Source organism: Bombyx mori, chromosome 18, assembly GCF_030269925.1.
Source record: "Bombyx mori chromosome 18, ASM3026992v2".
Classification (NCBI taxonomy): Eukaryota; Metazoa; Arthropoda; class Insecta; order Lepidoptera; family Bombycidae; genus Bombyx; species Bombyx mori.
This window is the reverse complement of record NC_085124.1, coordinates 4,295,882-4,316,144: the sequence shown is the minus strand read 5'-3', so window position 1 is coordinate 4,316,144 and position 20,263 is coordinate 4,295,882. Positions and strand designations below refer to the sequence as shown.

Below are 20,263 nucleotides of genomic sequence, written 5' to 3'. Positions count from 1 at the left end.
CAGTGAAATACATATACATATATGTACACATACATATACACATACATACACACATACATACACAAAGTATTATAATATAATAATAATTATTATTAAAAATAAAAAAGCTTACAAAACTAAGCTTACACACTCGCATTTATGCCCATTCGTATATACTTCTCGAGTATCTAAATGAGGCATCAAGGCTTGATATTACCGCGTGTACCAAGTATCTTCGATTTGGAAAGGGTTATACAACCTGTATATTAGGCATGAACAAATAAACAGAAAAACGTATAAGAGGTCTCAATCTACTCATTAATGTTTCTAACGTTTCATACCACTTGGCTATGAGCGAATCATTATTGGTATTTCTTTGGTATAAGCATGAGTATAATTTTGAATATCGTACTTCCTCACACGTAAGTTGGATCTGTCTCTGTTGTCTCTAGAAATGTGTGCTCTATGAAAATACCAATGTAGATTTTTAATGAAAAAGTCATATTAATGTGTATGATATTTTTGAGTTACAACCTTCTGGATCTACGATCGATTAAGCCATTGAACTCTCTGGGTGTGTAATATTGAAACGAAAATCATATGTTATGGATCGACAGCTCTTATTTTCCTTACATTATTGGGCAAAATTTTCAAAATTCTATTCCACTGCACTTCATTATGCGGGACTTTATTTAGAGCCAAAATATACGACCGAATAACCATAGAATATACCATAACGTACAAAAATAACTCTCCTAAAATATTAAACTTCTTACAAAGATACGATTTAGAGATTTTAGATATGCAAATCATTAATATTTGGAAAAACTGACTGCAAAAAGTTTTTCTATTGTTTTGCTGTGAGTTTTTGGTTGCTTATTGACAAAACAACACAGAAACATATTATCTGCGTAACAAATTCACAGTATATACCTGTTAAAAAAACAAGTTACCGAAAAAAAAATGTAGGCCGTAGCCTGAGTTTTACAATTTCGGCGTCCACTCGCCAATTTTCTGGTCAGTGCCCTTGTAATTTCTGTTTCCTCTAAGCAATTTTTCACTTCAGCTGAGATATAATAAACATTATCCGATAAATTCGGGCCATCTAAATTGACTAAAGGAGGGGACCAATCCTATAACTATAGCTATGAGTCCTGTTGGAGGCTTGAGTCGTTTCATTTGTTAAATGTTCCTGAAATTGTTGGGTAAGCTTCCGAAATATTTCCTTTTAAATGTCAGCTCTTTGTGCAGTATTGTATTGATCTATATTTTAGTGATTAGAAATTTGTTTCGATTTTCCATTGCACGAATGGACGATATGAAAATCTACTTATTGTTCTGTTGACATCATTAAAGCTTTCAACAACCTTGAGACCGAAAATCGTGGTCTCAAATGTATTGTACGAGTGTAATGGCTGCATTGTCAAGTTGGACTCCAACAAAGATCATTTGGCCATCTAAACAACAAGAACTACTATTCGCATCGTTGCGAAAAGGAGTGCTTCGTGGCGAAAATTGGGCTAACAGGCAGGATGATATTCATAAACCGCGTGGCCTTCACAATACCCTACTTAAAATGTTAAATAGTTTGGATATTAATATATTCCTATATGTAAATAGCCAAGTTTTTTTGTGTTTGTGAAGCAATTCGCATTCCGGAACGAGATCTCAAACACAATGATACAATGGATTTACCAATGTAAAAATGTCCATAACCCTGACCAGCACAAGTCTCGAATTTCCACATGGTCAATACTGTTCAGAACGTTGATTAATTTTTCAGATCTCGATCAATAGGTTTCAAAATGATACCCCACGATATTTCCTTGATATTTTACTTCAAGTGTTCATATTAGGTACCTTACGAGTACATATTGACTTAGATATGGACATTGTTACCGATTCGACGACAGTCACATTTGAAACTGTTTGCTTGTTAGACCGCGTTCTTCCTGCGCAAGAATGTTATTCAAAATTCAGAATACCGGAGACTATAATAAAGGCATTAACGATCGCACGTGTTCACACATCGGGCTCTTTCATCATTCAAATGAGATGTTAGCCGTTAACTGTGCCGACGGTGTTTCTCAAACTGTCGGTGCTTTAGAATGAATGGATAGCTAGCTAGTGGATGTAAAGCGAAAATGTGTTTCATTTAAGTTGAAAGCAAATGAGTAATCTTTTAGTATCGCGTTATATGCAACTTCAGTATTGCTGCTGGTTTGAATATTATTTTTTTAAGCTAACTCGACGCCATCATGAAACGGCATTTCAAATATTATCTAAAAAGGAAATATTTCAAATATTTTATATTTGTGTAATATCTAAATATTTATGTTACCGAAATTACAAGAGATTGCAAACTTGAACGCTAGTTCGAAACTTGAAATTATCTAAATATTTATGTTACCTAAATTACAAGAGATCGTAAACTTGAAAGAAAGTAACTACTGCAAATTAATCTATTCAAATTTAAATAAATTTCGATTATTTGAGAGGGTTTTGTTATTATGAAAGTCATTACAACAGTGAAATGTAAAACTCTTTAATACATTATACATCTTACTGTGACCTCATCGAATCTATCTCTTGCCATTTCTCATTCATCGCTCCTCCAACTTTGAGTGCCGTAGCTTAAGGTGTGTCAACTGTCAGAATTGAATGTGAAAGAGTAGCAATTCGGTGCCTTTTGAATTTAGTGTCCCATGTCTCTTCTCGTGTGTGACATTAATGCTAAGTTCTCATTAAAGATTAAACGTGTTTGCCTGTTAAACTTTTTAGTACTTCGTGATTCGGTGAAAGGTTCGTTTTCGTTCGTGTAGTGATTTATGTCAGTTGAATCGACTAATGCTTTTCTTTGGTAATGCTTTAGTATAATTAATTATGATTTAAAAGTGGTGCTGGCTGTTTTGGCCGTCACCTATATTTTTAAAAACGAGGTAATATATATATTTTATTTATTTATTGCTTAGATGGGTGGACGAGCTCACAGCCCACCTGGTGTTAAGTGGTTACTGGAGCCCATAGACATCCACAACGTAAATGCGCACCGACCTTGAAATATAAGTTCTAAGGTCTCAAGTATAGTTACAACGGCTGACCCACCCTTCAAACCGAAACGCATTACTGCTTCACGGCAGAAATAGGCAGGGTGGTGGTACCCGCGCGGACTCACAAGAGGTCCTACCACCAGTAATATCTGTTAATATTTCCCGAGCAACTTTTTTGGATGGATTTTGGATCATATCGAAAGGTGGAAAGGCTATTTCTTTTAAGCGGAATTTTTGCAACATTACAGGAGAGCCGTTTAAAGTTTGGAAAGGATATCATAAAAAAAAGCTTCTTCATCTATTTGAATGGAGTAAACTTAAATGAACTTCAATTAAAAAATTCGAACTGTTGATGCCAAACTATACATATAAATAAAATTGGAGTGTCTGTTTGTAATATTGAAATAACCGCTTTTTACCACGTGCATATGAATATATATACTGTAATACATCAAAATAATATTTTTTACAATTTTTGTCTGTCTGTCTGTCTGTTTGTTCCGGCTAATCTCTGGAACAGCTGGACCGATTTTGACGAGACTTTCACTGGCAGGTAGCTGATGATATAAGGAGTAACTTAGGCTACTTTTTTTAGAATAGCTTCGCCTCGCGGCGTCACCCGCGGTACGACATCGCGGTACTCAACTATCAATAATAAAATTTAATGTTTCCGAAGCGAAGCGAGGGCGGGTCGCTAGTACCTTTAACTACAAAAAATGAATGTCGCGTAAATCAAATTGAGAAACCACACCTCTCGATACTGTTATTTCATATTTTATGTACAGTGTGTAAAACAATACTGAACTAATCACGTGATTTCCATTTGAAACACAACGACTGAAATGAAAAGAAACAACCGTAGGTACGGTTTCATTTTTACGACGCCATTCATCTCAGACGTCCGGTTGCTTAAAGAGAAACAAATTCGAGCCAAAACGCAACGAGATAGCGGCCCCCTGATCACGTAAAAATTTGCGACAGCCACAATTTTGCAGATGCTGTGCAGACGCGTCGCGACCGATCGCAAAACGTCAAATTATTTCGTATCACGTACCGCGATTGTTCGCTTACCGCTTACTGCAGTTTTCTGTCATACAACTAGCGCCAGTCGCAATCGGGTAGCAATAATTGGCACTAAAAAGCCACATTACTTTTTTTTTTGCTGAACAAACCGGCAAATGAATTTATAAAAGCGCGTTACATATAAACATTTCAAAATGTTTAAGTGGAATTCACGTTTGAAACGCCATGTGAGAGCTGCTAATTCTGTTCTTTTCGATGAAGCGTTACTAAAAATAAGTGATCTAATAATAATTTTCGCTTTATTTTGAATAATAGCTATAAAAATGTAATTGTGTCATGTCAAACACTGATAACATTTTTTTTTGTAATCGTTTGATAATTTGTAATCAGATAGTTGTTTACGTTACGAACCTATTTTAAAAAAGAATGGATAAAATTATAGCGTAATTTATTAATTTCATTATCAATTAAGTAAGTACATAAGCTCACAACCCAACTAGTGTTAAGTGGTATAGACTCACAACGTGAATGCCGCCCCCACCTTTAGAAACGAGGTCTGAGTTTCAACTGTATACCAAAACGGCTGCCCCATTCTTCAAATTGCAACGCATTACTGCTTCGCGGTAGAAATGGGTGGAATGGTGGTCTTGCGGGTTAATCAAACGCCCTACCACCAACGATTTCTTAAAGAATATTTGCTAATTTGATTTTAAATAAAAGATGAATGAATCCTTAATCATGGAAGTCTTCCATGTATATATGTCAAATACGTGTTTCATTGGATTTATTGATATCTGCCTGCGGGATTCTAACACTGGTTCAGTCGCATCTTTATTAGAAAGTCGGCCGTCTCTACTACACCGCTTAGGCCACGACGATTTCAAATTAAATAGTAAATTCTAGAATAAATGAGTTAGTTTTATGGTTTTATCAATAATAACGTGTACAACAGATCCATCTTACGCCGACATGAGGCCGACAACGCTAGAACAACCAGTCGATGATATTCTAGGCGAGATGCTGCTATTCTTTATCAAGTAATAGATAGTGGATTTGTTTGACTTGGCAAGAGTAGGCTTTGATTTGAATACCAGAAATATAGTGCAGTCTTTCACAGCTTGAAGGGAAATAAAAGCTGTGCAGACTATTCAAAATAATGTTCACCCAAGGTCATGGGCAATATGACGTGAATAGGAAACTGCATGTCAGACAATAACTTAATGTTCTATATTATATTTAAACAAATGAATCTAATATTTTAAGACAATAAATAAATATTTATTTTTATAATTAGCCGTTTTTCGTCGACGAAGCCATCTTAAGAGAAGCTTCATTGCAAATATCAGGCCGATATTTAGTAAGTTATTTTTATTCAATAACCAGGTACTCTTTGCACTCACTCACTGCAGTAAGAATGTTAATCAATCATTATATTATCTAGACTATAGCGGACAACAAACAAGAGTAGACACATCGTGAGCTGTAGTTGTAGAAAGAGGAGAAAATGGAAACTAAGGCGAACCACTGGCTCATGCAGCTTTCATTTCAGCAGAGGCTGCTCGTACGCAGGCAGAGGCCGCGCATCTTCCAGCTGAGATATATAAAAAAATTCAAGGAATTGACCAATATCGGCAAAAACCTTGTTTAAAATAATAAGTTTAATTTTGTTTTAATTTTAGCCGAGTCCGTAATAGTTTATATTACCATAAAAACGAAATAGCGCTTGTTACAATAGTCAAGCAAATCCAAATATATACGTTTTACTTTAGGATGGTACTACAGTAAATTTTATGACACTAATGAGTATATTTTACGCTAATAAAACTACTCTCAACTTAGCATTTCAAAATGACTATTTATTTTTTTATTGCTAAGATGTGTGGACGAGCTTACAGCCCACCTGGTGTTAAGTGGTTACTGGAGCCCATAGCCATCTACAACGTAAATGCGCCACCCACCTTGAGATATAAATTCTAAGGTCTCAGTATAGTTACAACGGCTGCTCTACCCTTCAAAACGAAACGGATTACAGCTTCACGGTAGAAATAGGCGGAGTGGTTGTACCTACTCGTGCGGACTCACAAGTAGTCCTACCACCAGTAGAATACCAGTATTTACCTTCATTGTATATTTTGTACTCACAGTATTTGGCATGTTCTGCTTCTAGTCTATAGGATTATAGAGCTATCACCTTGCTATCATCCTACTTACCTCGGCCCCAAGTTCAGTTGTGTTTCTTTGAAGTTATCGGCAGTCGATATTATATTTCAATTGTGGCTTCAATTTCATACGGCAAAAAGTTGGACATGTATTACAAACAAACTACGATTTCCTAATTTAAGAATTATTATTCAAATAAAACAAAATTACACAAAAATAATAATTATCAAACTTATCTAACGGCCGTCTGGTGTAGTGGTAAGTGACATGGTCGCTACACAAGGGGTCGCGGGTTCGAATCCCGCCAAGGGAAGATATTTGTATGATAAATATAAATGTCTTTTCCAGGGTTATGGATGTATATTAAATATATGTATGTGTATGTGTATAATAAAAATCCTACATTTATTTCCGTTATCTGGTACCTGTAACACAAGTTCTTTACGAACTTATCACGGGACCAGTTAAATATTTATATTTATATTATTATTATTATGACAATGAACAAAAATGAGTGGTGGTTGATCCACATTTTGTCTAAATTATGAATTATGTTTTTCATTTTGTAACTAATATTCATGTAAGTATCCAACAAAATCTAGAAGAATTATGAATTACTAGTCGATTTGTTATTCATTCTATTCTATTATTTAAAACAGCAGTATATACAATAATATATATAACAACACAACATACAAACGGGGTTAACATAAAGATAAAATGATACAGAACAAATTGAGCACAACAGATTAAAACATTGTCTTAATAAAACAACCTCACAATTTTGCTTTCAAATTGTTATGAATCCATCCTTTACTATAAACACAAAAATGTTAAGGAAATATGTATATTTCCACTAAACACAATTAAAAAATTATAGGCAGAAATAATTAGGCTATTCTTGCCCTCTCAGTTCACATAATTAAGATTACAGAGGTTGGACTACATTTAATGTCTGTTCTCCACAATCCAATTGAACCACCCTTGAAGGTTGACATGGTGCTAAGTGCTGTGTTTCCTCTTCTCTCCCAAAAAATACAATGTTATGAATTTGATAAGAAACATCAATTTCAGCATCTTCGTCAGAGAGTTGGGGCACTGGAAACCCATGTGTGTTTGCAATGTTATGCAATACAAGCTAACAATTATGGTCTTGGCCATCATATGATGATCATAATGCAGTACTCTATGTACCAACAAGCATCTCCAACTGGCCTTCAATACTCACAATGGTCAACAGTGTTCCTGGTATGACAATAAACATTACTATAGTACTATATATTAACGGCCTTCCCAGTTTTAAATATACTTTTAGATTGAGTATTATTTTGTAGTCAGGTTACTGAGACAGAGCTCATGATGTTTTACTTGCCTAAAAACAAAACTTTTTCACTATTATGGCGCAGGTCCTGCATAGGCATATTCAGTTGTGATAAGCCAGACAAATGTATCATGAAATGTTGCATCAATACTTAAAATGTTAAGATCACTATCACAGATCTGAAAAATTTAATTCTTTAGATAAGTACTATCAAATGTTTGTTATTGTGAATGATAGGCTTCAGCAAAATACTTAGTATTTGCACATTCTTGAAATGATAATGCTTGCGGTTCTAAAACCTTTCTTCATATACAGAAGATCTGATAAGTGCAAATGAGTGCCATCTATACACCCCAAAACCCCAGGATAGCCAAATTTATTGTAAAACCTATAATGAAAAGAAATTTATTTACTATTATATTATGTTTTCAATCACAAAATTATTATTGTTCAAATATCTATGTACTATAAAAATAAGACAAATTTTGAATTAAAAAAAAATTATGTAGGAAAGATTAATGGTGGCCTGAAGGCCTTTCCAGTTTCACCAGGACTTGACATTTCTCAGAACTCTGTTTAAAATATAGCTATATATAGCTAAATATAGCTATAGTTATAAAGCTTCAAGAATATAACTGATCTATATGATTGACTCGTAGAAATTGTAAAATCAGTGGAACTCTTGTGCTCTATACTATAAGATAATTATTTAACTTACCCATTTATAATAACTTGTGACCCATTGTACTGTTTGCAGAAACTTTAAATGTTTGAATAAAACTGGAAGATTGTTTAATGCCATAGCCACTTCCCTAATGGCATTGGATTTACTACAGTTTAACTCAAAATGCAATAAGCTCATTCCCACAGGTTTCTGGTATGAAATTTTATGCTGTTAACACCTGTATAAACAAGTTATTTAAAACATTTAGTTAAGAATAAATCTGAAATCAAAAAAACAATGCTACTTTTGAAGACAAGATTTTGTGAATCTTTTATTTTCTTCATTATTTACACATATTAAAATGTTAAATTGAATATATATAAATACCTTGCATTTTACTTTCTATTCTTGTTCGTCTTGATGATCTAGGTTATTAACGGCTTTAATTCAGAGCACAATTGTAAATATTGATGTTTCGAAATTCTGTAATGTGTTCTGAACAAACTTTCCGATAGATTAAGGGGTCAGGCTTGATCACGAAGACAGCGTCGCAAACGCACTAATTCGTATGTATCCGACCTAATTTCCTTAGACTCCAAAGCCCCATTTATTATTTGAGCTCTGTCCGTAGTACATACCTAGAAGAAATATTAATTTGTAAAAAATAAACTTTATAACCTCAACATTATTAATGTACTTAAATTGCCCAGCGTGGTATTTAATGTTAATACTATGGAAAACACAAACGCAAATAAAGATCTGAACCAATTACACTTACCTAAATCAAGTTAAAATAATTTAATTTCACAAATTTTACACTTGCAGATAGTTAGCAACAATTCAGCACCAGATACAAAAGGTGTCGCAAATTTGACAAACGAAATTGCTAAATATCTGCTGTTGTGTGGCACACAAAAGCATCCGTAATACCGACTTTAGGCCAGTTGTTGTTAGTTGTATGGAAAAGAATGCACTAAAGTTTCACAAATCGCTCTGCAGAGGCAGCACTAGTGATGGTCCGCGATCTGCTCTTTTGTTGTAAGTCCGTAATACGAAATGGACAGTTGACAGCAATATTTGCACAATATTTGTCTTCTGCTAATTGTCTGCGAAATACGTGATACAGCTGCGGATTTACGCTTATTGAAGAAGCCAACTAAAATAAACTTTACGTTCTCGTTAACATTATTAATAAAATGTTAACTCTTCGTTTTATGATGTCGGTTTTGTCCAGCTTTTATTTTTTTTTCGGCGTTTTTCAGCATTAGAATATTACCAAACTTTGTTTAATTAATTGTTATACAATATAATATGTACTTAAATGGATTCATTAATTTTACAATCACTGTTGTAATTAATATGATATACAGTCAAACCTGGATAAGCGAGAGTTCAAGGGAGTACAATCTCATTCTCGCTTATAGAGGTTTCTTACTAACCCGAGTTTCTCGCTAATGCACCCTCTGAATTTCATTTCGCGATTTTTCGGATTCTAACGCATTCACTATTTGAAGTTTATCACTTAATGACAGTACTTTAATTTTCCGTTTTGACATGATGCAGAACAGAACTTTCCTTCGCAATTGATTAACGATAAACTGAGTAAGTCCGACAAACAGGACGGTACAGAGGCACACGTGTCCATTTGGAAAGAATGCGATAAAATAACAACGTTATTTAGTTCCACGAAATAAAATAGGTTCAATATTGACGAGAAAACAATTCAAAAACAATAGAAGGAAGTTCCACAAAAGTTAAGAATGAGTCATAAAATAGCAGATGTTAAATTTTTTATTTGTTTTTTCATTTGTTCCTCCTAAATAATATAAATAAATAAAGCTCGACTGTCGCTTATAGAGGTATAGATAAGTAGCAGTCTCACTTACGGAGGTCCATGAGGGAAAAACGACTCTCTCTTACAGAGGTTTCTGTTTCTCTCTAATAGAGGTTTTGGGAGCTTAAAATGGCGGGTCCTGGCTATTACTCTCACTTATAGAGTTTTCTCACTTATCCAGTTCTCGCTTACCCAGGTTTGACTGTATTTAATGTATCGTGTGTTTACATTTAATTAATTCTTTCATATTTTATTGCGTATGTAATCTTTGTTTTGCTTCTAAATGTGTTGTCATAATTTTAAATTTCATAATTTGAATGGGGAACTCTAATTGGCTCATTGGCTCGCCATTTCAAACTCTGTACACGTGCCAGCCTACGTCAACATATCGAATAATCTCTGCTCTTTCTTTTTCAGCGCTCTAATTACGGCGCCGATCACACGAAGCCAGCGAATACTGAAAAAAATCACATGCGGCAAGATGACGCCGAAAATTTCGCGCCAAAACTCGCATTTATCGCGACAACGCCATCTATTGATCCGGAGTGACATTTTCCTTTCGGATCGCTTGAAATAATCACTTGTGTGCGAACTGTTTAGTGTTTTACTGCTAGGGCCGTGATGTGATATATTGTTGTTTAGTTTTATGTGTTTGTGTTGTGCGTAACATGTCTGAGGAGAGATCGCGTCGTTTATCGCAGATCTTCGACCCGCTGTCGAGGTTTACCGACCACAGTGGGGCGGGTCAGTCTGCTAGTACACCGAACAGCCCGCGATTGTTGCCGAGGAGATCCCGGGATCCACCGCCGCCGCCACCTAGGTAAGTAACAATAGTCTTCATAAAAATGGAATTTTAAAATCATCATGTATTGTAGGGAGAGGTCTTTGTCCATATATATTTTTATTATTCATTATTTCATACAATGTAATTACGATAATTATATTTATTGCCGTATAGGCAGATGAGCATACGGCCCACCTGATGGTGAGTGGTTACCGTCGCTCATGGACGTCAGCAATGCCAGGGGCAGAGCCAAGCCGCTGCGTACCGCTTAATACTCTCCACAAGCCTCGTTTGAAGAAGGACATGTCATAGCGCTTGGGAAACCCTGTGGAGGGGAGCTCATTCCAAAGCCGGATGGTACGTGGCAAAAAATATCTCTGGAACGCATTGTCGATGAACGCAGTGGCTCCATGTAGTATGGATGAACTCTACTCTGGACAACTATGGGCTGATGATAATGATGATGACGTAAATATTTTACTGGTATTATATGTCTACGTCTTTGAAGTTCTTCTTGTTCCTACACAAAAGGACTTTTTTTTTCGGATTTCTTATTAAATTATTCGAATGTGTACTGTGAACAGGCGAGTCTGGTGAACTTAGGATTAGTATGACAATCCCACTCTCCACACCGGAAGGTATAATTATTTCCCGGCAGAATTAAGCAGGGTGGTCGTACCTACCCGTGCGGGTTCAGAAAACGCTCTATCATAAAAACGTACCGTAAAATCAATCTTATATGTATAACTAAGCTATAATATCAACTGAACCAAATAGTTAAGTTGCGAAGATAATCCTATGATTGAAACATATAAATCAAACAAAAAAAAATATGATTACATTTTTCACCGCATAGACGGGTAGACGAGCTTATGACTCACCTAGTTCTAAGTGTTTGTCCTTCCGATAAATAAGAACTAAATAATTCGGTATGAATAGAAATCTGGTCTACCCAGTTATTAAGCCACGCACGTTTGCGTAATGCCATTATCTGTAATTACTTCAATAGATCGCGCTCTGATAAATAGCATCTCCATTACGCATAAGCACTCACTTTATAGGCATTAAAAGACAGTGTCAACATGCTAAGTACACTCAGTACTCAGTCTACATTTGAGTCGACTATTATCAAAGCCGGCAATCTGACTTTTGGACAATTATTGGTAAATCAGAAAAACGAATTATTGACTTTGTATTCCATTTGCACTCACAAAACTCTTCGGAACGACATCTTAGATAAATAACAGGTTAACTATTAACCTTTATTTAATGCAGGTTTTGAACCGTATTCTTTGAAGGAAACGATTATATTCAAATCAATCTGTATTGACATATCAATAATTTTTTTTTGTCCAAATGCACAGATTGCCACCTTTGATAATAGACGACTCATTTAATCTAATAATAATAGTAATAGTTTATTTTACAATCGTTAAAATACTGGTAAATACAATTGTGTTGTCTTAATGCCCACCATCAGGATACCAAAGGTATTCAATTATACAATGAATAGCCATTTGAATACAGCTAAAAGTAAAATAATAATCTTAATAGCATTGTATGAAATAAAGAATAATAATAAAAATATATATGAAAATGAAGAAAATACATCAATAACCTATCTATCAACTTGTATAGTATTGTCTATTTACTTACGAACTATAATAGTTTAAAAAAAATTCTAAATCACAAAGGTGGAGGATGTAAAAAAATTACGTATCAATTATTCGAATTTTGCTTTATATGCGCATATCATGATCATAGGCCTTTATCTGCCCACTGCTGGACATAGGCCTTCCCCAATGCCTTCCACAGAATGCGGTGCGCACTAAGTTGTCGGTCCACCTGGTTGGAGGACGCCCAACGCTCCTGGCACCCATCCGTGTCCTCCATTCTAGGACTTTCCTCCCCCACCCAGCGTCACTGGCGCGACAGATGTGACCGGCCCATTGCCACTTTAGCCTGCTAGCTTTGAGAGCTATATCGTCGACTTTGATTCTCCATCGAATTTCTTCATTCCGGAATTTGTCCCTTAGAGAAATACTGAGCATAGTGCGCATGTGAATATATGAATATTTGATCGATGAAATCAATCATCAATTATATATCTGGTTATATAGTTATTGTTGTATTTATAAACTACAGACAACAGGTGCTATTGTATTGGCGGCACGAATTCAACCGCTTTGATAACAAATAGACAAACATACACAAAAGGCGAAACGAACCGAGAACTTGTTTCACCAAATCAATCGATTTATACCGCACTTCCCAAAAACGAATTAATCTGATCTGAACGGTTCGGTAATCGTTTAATAATAAATAGTGCCACGCAAATAAATCGTATTCATATTAATGAAACCTTTTGTTGTTTATTAAATGCTATATCGAGGTAATGTGGTTCGGCAATGCAGCGAAATTAATGGTTTATTCGGTATAACAAATGGTGGTATTTCAGTTGCCGATTACTGGGTGTCGAACTATATACATATGCTGATGAGACCGTCAGATCAATTTTTATTAGTAACCTGGAGCCACTGCGGTCATTCACAGTGCGTTTCCAGAGGTCTTTTTTGCCACGTACCATCCGGCTATGAAATAAGCTCCACGGTGTTTCCCGAGCGCTACGACATGTCCTTTTTCAAACGAGGCTTGTGGAGAGTATTAAGCGGTAGGCAGCGGCTTGGCTCTGCTCCTGGAATTGCTGAAGTTCATGGGCGACGGTAACCACTCACCATTAGGTGGGCCGTGTGCTCTTCTGTCTACAAGGGCAATAAGAAAAACGCTATTAATTTTCTGAGGCCCCATTGCAAGATAAATTAGTAGTTTTGTTAATATGGTGATAAGACGTTTTTTATGTCCGCGCGGGCAGTTACCACTGCCCTGTCTATTTCTCCCGTGAAGCAGTAATGCTCTTATACGACCGCGACGGGGCAACGTAAAACGGCCGTCGCCCTAAACATGTCTTGTCGGATCCCTCGGATTCACTCTCGGTGCTTTTAGGCCTCTCAAGCACCGGTCACCATCTTCGTCGAACTCTTCGTCGTAATCGAACTAAGGGCGAACTAACCCACAGACACAGCCCACTGAGTTTCTCGCCGGATCTTCTCAGTGGGTCGCGTTTCCGACCCGGTGGTAGACTCTGCGAAGCACTGCTCTTGCTAGGGCTAGTGTTAGCCAATTCTCTCAGGTTGAGCCCGTGAGCTCACCTACCCGTCCGGGCGTGACTGGAATAGCCTCTTAGGCTACCAGCGAATTTGTAGGGAAAAATAAAAAAAAGGCCAGTAATGTATTTTGGTTTGAAGGGCGGGGCCGTTTTACTTTAAACACCAAGACCTTACAACTCATGTCTCAAGGTCTGTGGGGCCATGTACGTTGTAAATGTCCATGGGCTCCGGTAATTATTAACACCAGGTGAGCCGTGATATAGAATTAAAGATATATAGAAATAAACCATGAAATGTTAACTCTCCAGGCCTCTCGCCCATTCGTCACGTCTGGACCCCCTGGAGTATGAGTTGGCGACGGCACAAGTGGACTCCGTCAATTGGCAAGAGCGATGTCTTGAACTGCAGTTGGAGTTGCACAGGAGCCGACACCAGGCTACCAGAGTACGCGACATGTTGAGAGATAAGGTAAGAATTTCATTTTGAAGACTTCAAATGGAGATACGTGGTTGCTTTGGAGGTAAACGTAAACGTAGGTAGAGTGGTGGCATCTACCCACGTTGGCCTACTAATTGGCCTAATTCTAATTTATACAATAACTGACCAATTATAAACCGAAAATTATTTATGTCAATAAAAATGAAGCGTACCACAAATTCATTGTTGCTCAAAAAAATCTGATCTGTAGGTAGCAACTATTGCCTATGCCGATGTCAATGTCACAAACATCATTTAAGCTGTCCAATTATCCTTATTAATGCAGTCATTTAGCAACCGAACCGCGTTCAATGTCTCCGTGATGTAAACTCCCGCATTAACAAGTTATATCAGACAAGTCGTCCTGACGTTAAACCTTGTAGCGATATATCACAATTAGAGTCAGCGCATGTGCTCCTAATTCATCTCTGTTACCCAGCATTAGGCATGTCAGCTTACATAAACGAGGTTTCCATTGGTTGAGGTCACGGAACGAAAGCGAAGCTAAATAATTGGAGAGTATTAAGCAGCAGGCAGCGGCTTGGCTCTGCCCCTGGCATTGCTGAAGTCCATGGGCGACGGAAACCACTCACCATCAGGTAGGCCGTATGCTCGTCTGCCTACAAGGTCAATAAAAAAAACTCTTTTCAAAATCATAAAGTCATCTGCGACTGAATAGGTTCTGATATTATTTCATCACACCGTATCATCCCGCATTAATTTCATATTCATATCCATATCATATCAACGTAGCATCCAGGAACTAGATCCTACTTACCGCTTGTACAGTGCTTTTCAAGTGTTCACAGAGTGTAGATACTTCATTTCTGTGGAATTTAATCTACGTCGGCGCTTGACATGTTTTTTCTCAAATGATTTTAAAAGAAACCAAGTTACGTAAACAATTAAATTAGAGATTAATCACAGATGCTCATTTAGCCTCAAACTGAAATTGCCGATCTTTTGAGAAATACATACTAATACACATTTCGTTAAACAATTACATAATTTTAATAAATACATAAATATTAAACACTCAGATAAAGATCAAATAAACCAGTTTGTCTTAGCAGCCAGGTGGGATAAGTACTGAGCCTTCGAGGAAGGCAGGTAACGGAATGATTATGTCTCTCACATTGCCAATGCATCAATAGATTACTGTCACTACAGTGGAAAAAAAACACCAATTAAACCAATCAAAAATGATAAATAAACTATAACAATAAATGTAATTATGGCGAAAGATACAAAACTTTAGATAGACGTAATAAATGCTAAAGAGACTAACAAAATTGAATAGATAGAATTTGCAAAACATAAATGAGCACAGAGTGGAATAGAATTCATTGTTCATGCGGTTTGGATCGTTCAAAAGGACTAAAGCATGTTCGTGGTCAAAGAAAGTTTTTCTGCAATAAAGCAGTTAAGACTGAAAACGAACGAATAAAAAACGATTCCTGCGGAAAGTTGGAGATACAAAGCGCATTCTATCTTCAGTGCCGGAGAAGTCGACGGCGCCCTGGTTTTTTATAGCCCGGGGATTTAATTTTGCACGACATTATTCACATCTCTCCCGGTAAGTTTTTTCTTGAGTTTCTGCTGAGCATCGTCGAATGTAAAGAGTGTATGATAGATGGTTGATCCATTTTTCATTACTCTAACGTGCACTCGAGCGAGGATCCTGTCTGGTGTCACGCTTGTCCCAGTTACGGAATGTTTTTCCGGTACGATGTTGAAATGCTTTGGTTCGTTGTTTGGCTCGAAATATTTTGATAGGATGATTGCTGTGCTGATTGACGTCATTACATTTTCACGATCAGGTTAAACGGTCAAATTAATCAAATCCTAATAACGAACTCAGAACTTGAGATTATAAATAGGCAGATTGTTATCTTAGTACTTTTTTACGCCGTAAAATGTAATATCAGAATATATTATAAAGTAAGACATGGATTTATTCTTAGCATCTAGTGTTCAATCATTTCTCACATCAATAATTCTTTTAAAACAATACGATACTTAATATATGTACTTCATATTAGTTTTTTTACGACATGTTTTAGACGGCACTGTGCAATCTAAAACAATTCCTAATTTGATGTTTCATCTGAAAATGGGTGGCGACATTTACGGTCTAGTCTCTATGTGCTTTGTAAACTACTTAATACCCGACGGGTCATGTGGTAGGTTTTTAATCTCAAACAAAAAAATTGCTCTACAAAATATCATTTTCATTGTAAGACGGGATTAATTTGAAAATATTATCTATTACTTCTATATCGTTCCCTCACTGCTGAGGATTGCGACCACATGTGATGTTCTTCCACTGTGTTCCAAAACCACATGAGTTATCTATTAACGCAACATGAAAACCAATATCCACCTTAAGGCCCCTTGTTCATTAATGGTGAGTCAACGAAGCGTATTAAATCATACGTCACCAGTCTTCCACTATGATGTTCCATAAAAATCAGTCGACTGGAAAAGCTGATATGAAAAAACAAAAAGGGTTCACATAGGATGCTTAGGTTCGAGTTTATGATGAGTAATTTGTTTGAAGTATCTTTTCGGAGTTATGAGATATTTGAACTACGTATTTGTGACATTATTGTACATTTTTATAACCATTACTAGCTAACCCGGCAGACTGCGTAGTGTCTGAATCGATACATAAAAAACCTAAACTTTTGTATTAAATAAACATCACAGGAAAAACAAAATTGTTATTTTTATTTAATTCCGAGCATTTTCATATTTTTTCACCTTTTAAACCTCTCTGGACTTCCACAAATAATTTAGGACCAAAATTAGCCAAATCGATTCAGCCGTTCTCGAGTTTTAGCGAGACTAACGAACAGCAATTCATTGTTGTATATATAGATTATGACAGTTTAAATTCTAAATTCATGATCATTTTGCCTGTGTTTTGAGTATTTGCTGATCGCCAATCCGAAAATGTTACAGTATATTATTATTATTATAAGATCTAATGTCTCCAAATAACAAAAAATGGATGATTAACGGAGCATCATTTTTTAAAAATCTTTATTGTCCTGGTCATTGCATTAGTTTAGTTATAAAATTATTGTATTGCCATTGGTCTTTGATACATGAAATCTTAAAGTTTGTGAAAATTAAATACATTGAAATATCCCTTTCCATAGATATAAAAATATAGGATATGAAAGCGTGTTGAAAAGCAATAGCTTTGAATACAACAATATGTTGTTCATAATTCGTTGCCATTCAAATAAGGTGGTTATAGCTAACCAATAATGGAATAAAAGCTTAAGGACGTACGTATTAGGGGCTCACGTAAAAATGCCAATTTACTTTCCGACCGCACAAAAAAATCCGAGCAATCGCTTTGAAATCGATCAGCGTTCAAGCGAAACGTTTTCGGCTTCTTCTGTTGACACTCGTTAAAACTTCACAAATTGCCTCAAACGACGTTAACGTAAGTTCCCTTTACTTAATTAAAACTTTCAGCTTTCAGGTCTGTCGATTCGGTCTCTGTAAAAATTAATGCTTTTAAAAATAAATACTTGTGTATTTTATTTCCTACAAGATTTCTGCCTAATCTATAAATTAATACGTGAAGCAAAAACTTTGTATCCCTTTTTACGAACATTGCGCGGACGGAGGAGTATGAAATTTTCCACACTTATAGAGAATATAGAGAAGAAGTGCACAATGCTAATACTTTTTTTTAAATAATGCATAAAAGATACATTAAATCAATAAAGAAAACATTACTACATACCATGTATTCGACGCACACACGCATGCATACTATCTATTGTCAAACTTTTGTTCTTGACGTCTGTTGTAAAATTGAGAATAGATTAAATATTGTTTGTCTTTGTTAATATTTTTTATAGTCTAGTCTTGGCGAAATTTGTGATTATAGAAGTATAAAATACAATCATAATAGTGAACAAACTTACAATTCCAATTAATTATAGTCGAATTTCGACTACTCCAGGACCTCTAGTACAATTGGATTCGCTTTAATCATCTCCGTCTATTAAACATTTGAAGTTTGGTGTTGAACAAATATCTGTCAGTCATGGGATGTGGGCTTCAGCTTCCACAAACATCCTTCAGATCAGAAATATTAACAGAAAGATCCTTCTTAATTAAAACTCGTTTGAAGAGGGATAATTTCAACAGTTTATTGAAGTGAAAACTTCTTTAGAATCGTTGTGATTTCAAACCGGATGCAACGGAAAAAACGACAGGTAAGAGACACAAATACAAAAGAATGAGACAGAAATATACATACTATTTAATACAGCGCCATCTGTGAGATTTTTTAATACCAACGTGTGTATGAAAGCTCTTGAAGTGAATTTTAATTTAGGATTATACGTGAAATTAAAATATCAATTCACAGAGGGCGCTACCTTACAATTACTTACTAATGACAAAATTTTACATATACTTAAGACGTTTAGGATAATTGTATTTTAATTTTGGAAGGTTTCACTTCTACCACGTGTGAATTGCACACATGTATTTTTTTTATGCAAAACATAGACACTGGGCATCCATAACTTTTTATAGATAAACGCTTTTCGGTTAAATCCCAGCGGTTCTCAGTTCCGCCAGATTGCCGTACATCTCCCGAATGCATAGTTTATCGTTTAGCCTGTTTCCACTTACCGTTGTTTTCACACTGAAATATTTTGTTATTAGATTTTTGTGTCGAAGCTATGCACGAAGAATGCTTGTGCTGTTATTGATTGCTTTCGTTCTTGGGCTCATGTGAGGTTTTGTTATGTTTATGAATGTGTATACTTAACGATTTCTATGTCAAAGTTTTTGCAATGTGTTAAATGTAAGTGAAACGTCATATTAGTTGTTATTTGATAATAGCTGAGTAACATCATCATCATCATCATCATCAGCATCAGCCTTTATCTGCCCACTGCTGGACATAGCTGAGTAACGCCAGTCAGTAATTAATGACAACATCGGATTAATAAATAAGTAGTTATAATGTATAAAATAAAAAAAAAACGCCAATACGGAAGGCGAAATGAATATTCAAAAAATTTGTTTCACACTTGTTAATCGGTTCTTTTTACGTTTGTAACTTTTCATAATCATCTGATGTTGTGAAATTGGATAACATTACGTTGAAAGATTTGATTGATACTTACAAGTACAAAGTAATAAAAGTGTGTTAAAAATACAACAGTCACATGCCTAAGAGTTGCTCGTTTAAAACGTGCTTAATTTTCTTGTCCTACATATTACAAAATTGAATGGTCATAAATCTGGTAGTTGTGCCTTTTTGATAAACATACATCGAAAATATGTAGACGTAGCAATGTTTTGACTTACGTTCGGACACCCATTGAATAAATATGGAGATGTGTGGCGTCCGTGTAATTTGGTATTTGATGTATGTTTATTTGGTTCGATGTGTATGGAATATACGATATTCGTGTGTGGTTTGATATTGAGGTCATTCTTCAATATCGAGACGTTTCCATTTGGAGTATAATGTTTTATAATTTAGGGTGTATTTTTTTCACAAATTGAGCTTAACTTGACCACCCGTCCAATTATCATTTCATTATGCCTTCCTTAACTTTACCTTAACACTACATCAATCGCCAAATATTTCGATAAATGTACTTAAGTAACTTACGATAACTGCTTGCTATAAATTCTGTATCTCAGCTCACCTCTCCTCGCGAATAAGATTTACCAATCTAAGCCTTCCGCGTGAAATGGTTATTGAGAAACGAATGGTTATACCTGTGAATGAACTACCAAATGAATATAAATAAAAA

The 20,263-nt window shown here is 35.7% G+C and overlaps 1 protein-coding gene and 1 long non-coding RNA gene across 13 annotated transcripts in view; one reads left to right on the top strand and one right to left on the bottom strand.

Annotated features, from left to right (window-relative positions):
• The window catches only part of LOC101741393 (uncharacterized protein CG43867), a 369,159-nt gene that overhangs the window by 90,576 nt on the left and 258,320 nt on the right, over nucleotides 1-20,263 (top strand). For all 12 annotated transcript variants that reach the window (XM_038017284.2, XM_038017287.2, XM_038017282.2 and 9 more), the window contains 2 exons: nucleotides 10,449-10,851; nucleotides 14,291-14,450. In XM_038017284.2, coding sequence (XP_037873212.1) covers nucleotides 10,700-10,851; nucleotides 14,291-14,450 — 312 coding nt within the window. In that variant the 5' untranslated portion in view covers nucleotides 10,449-10,699. The remainder of the gene's footprint in view (nucleotides 1-10,448; nucleotides 10,852-14,290; nucleotides 14,451-20,263) is intronic.
• On the bottom strand, nucleotides 6,381-9,320 carry LOC119629860 (uncharacterized). Its single transcript, XR_005245748.2, has 4 exons — nucleotides 8,976-9,320; nucleotides 8,585-8,835; nucleotides 8,252-8,435; nucleotides 6,381-7,921 (listed from the first exon to the last, which is right to left on the bottom strand). It is a non-coding gene; the product is annotated as an uncharacterized LOC119629860 (long non-coding RNA).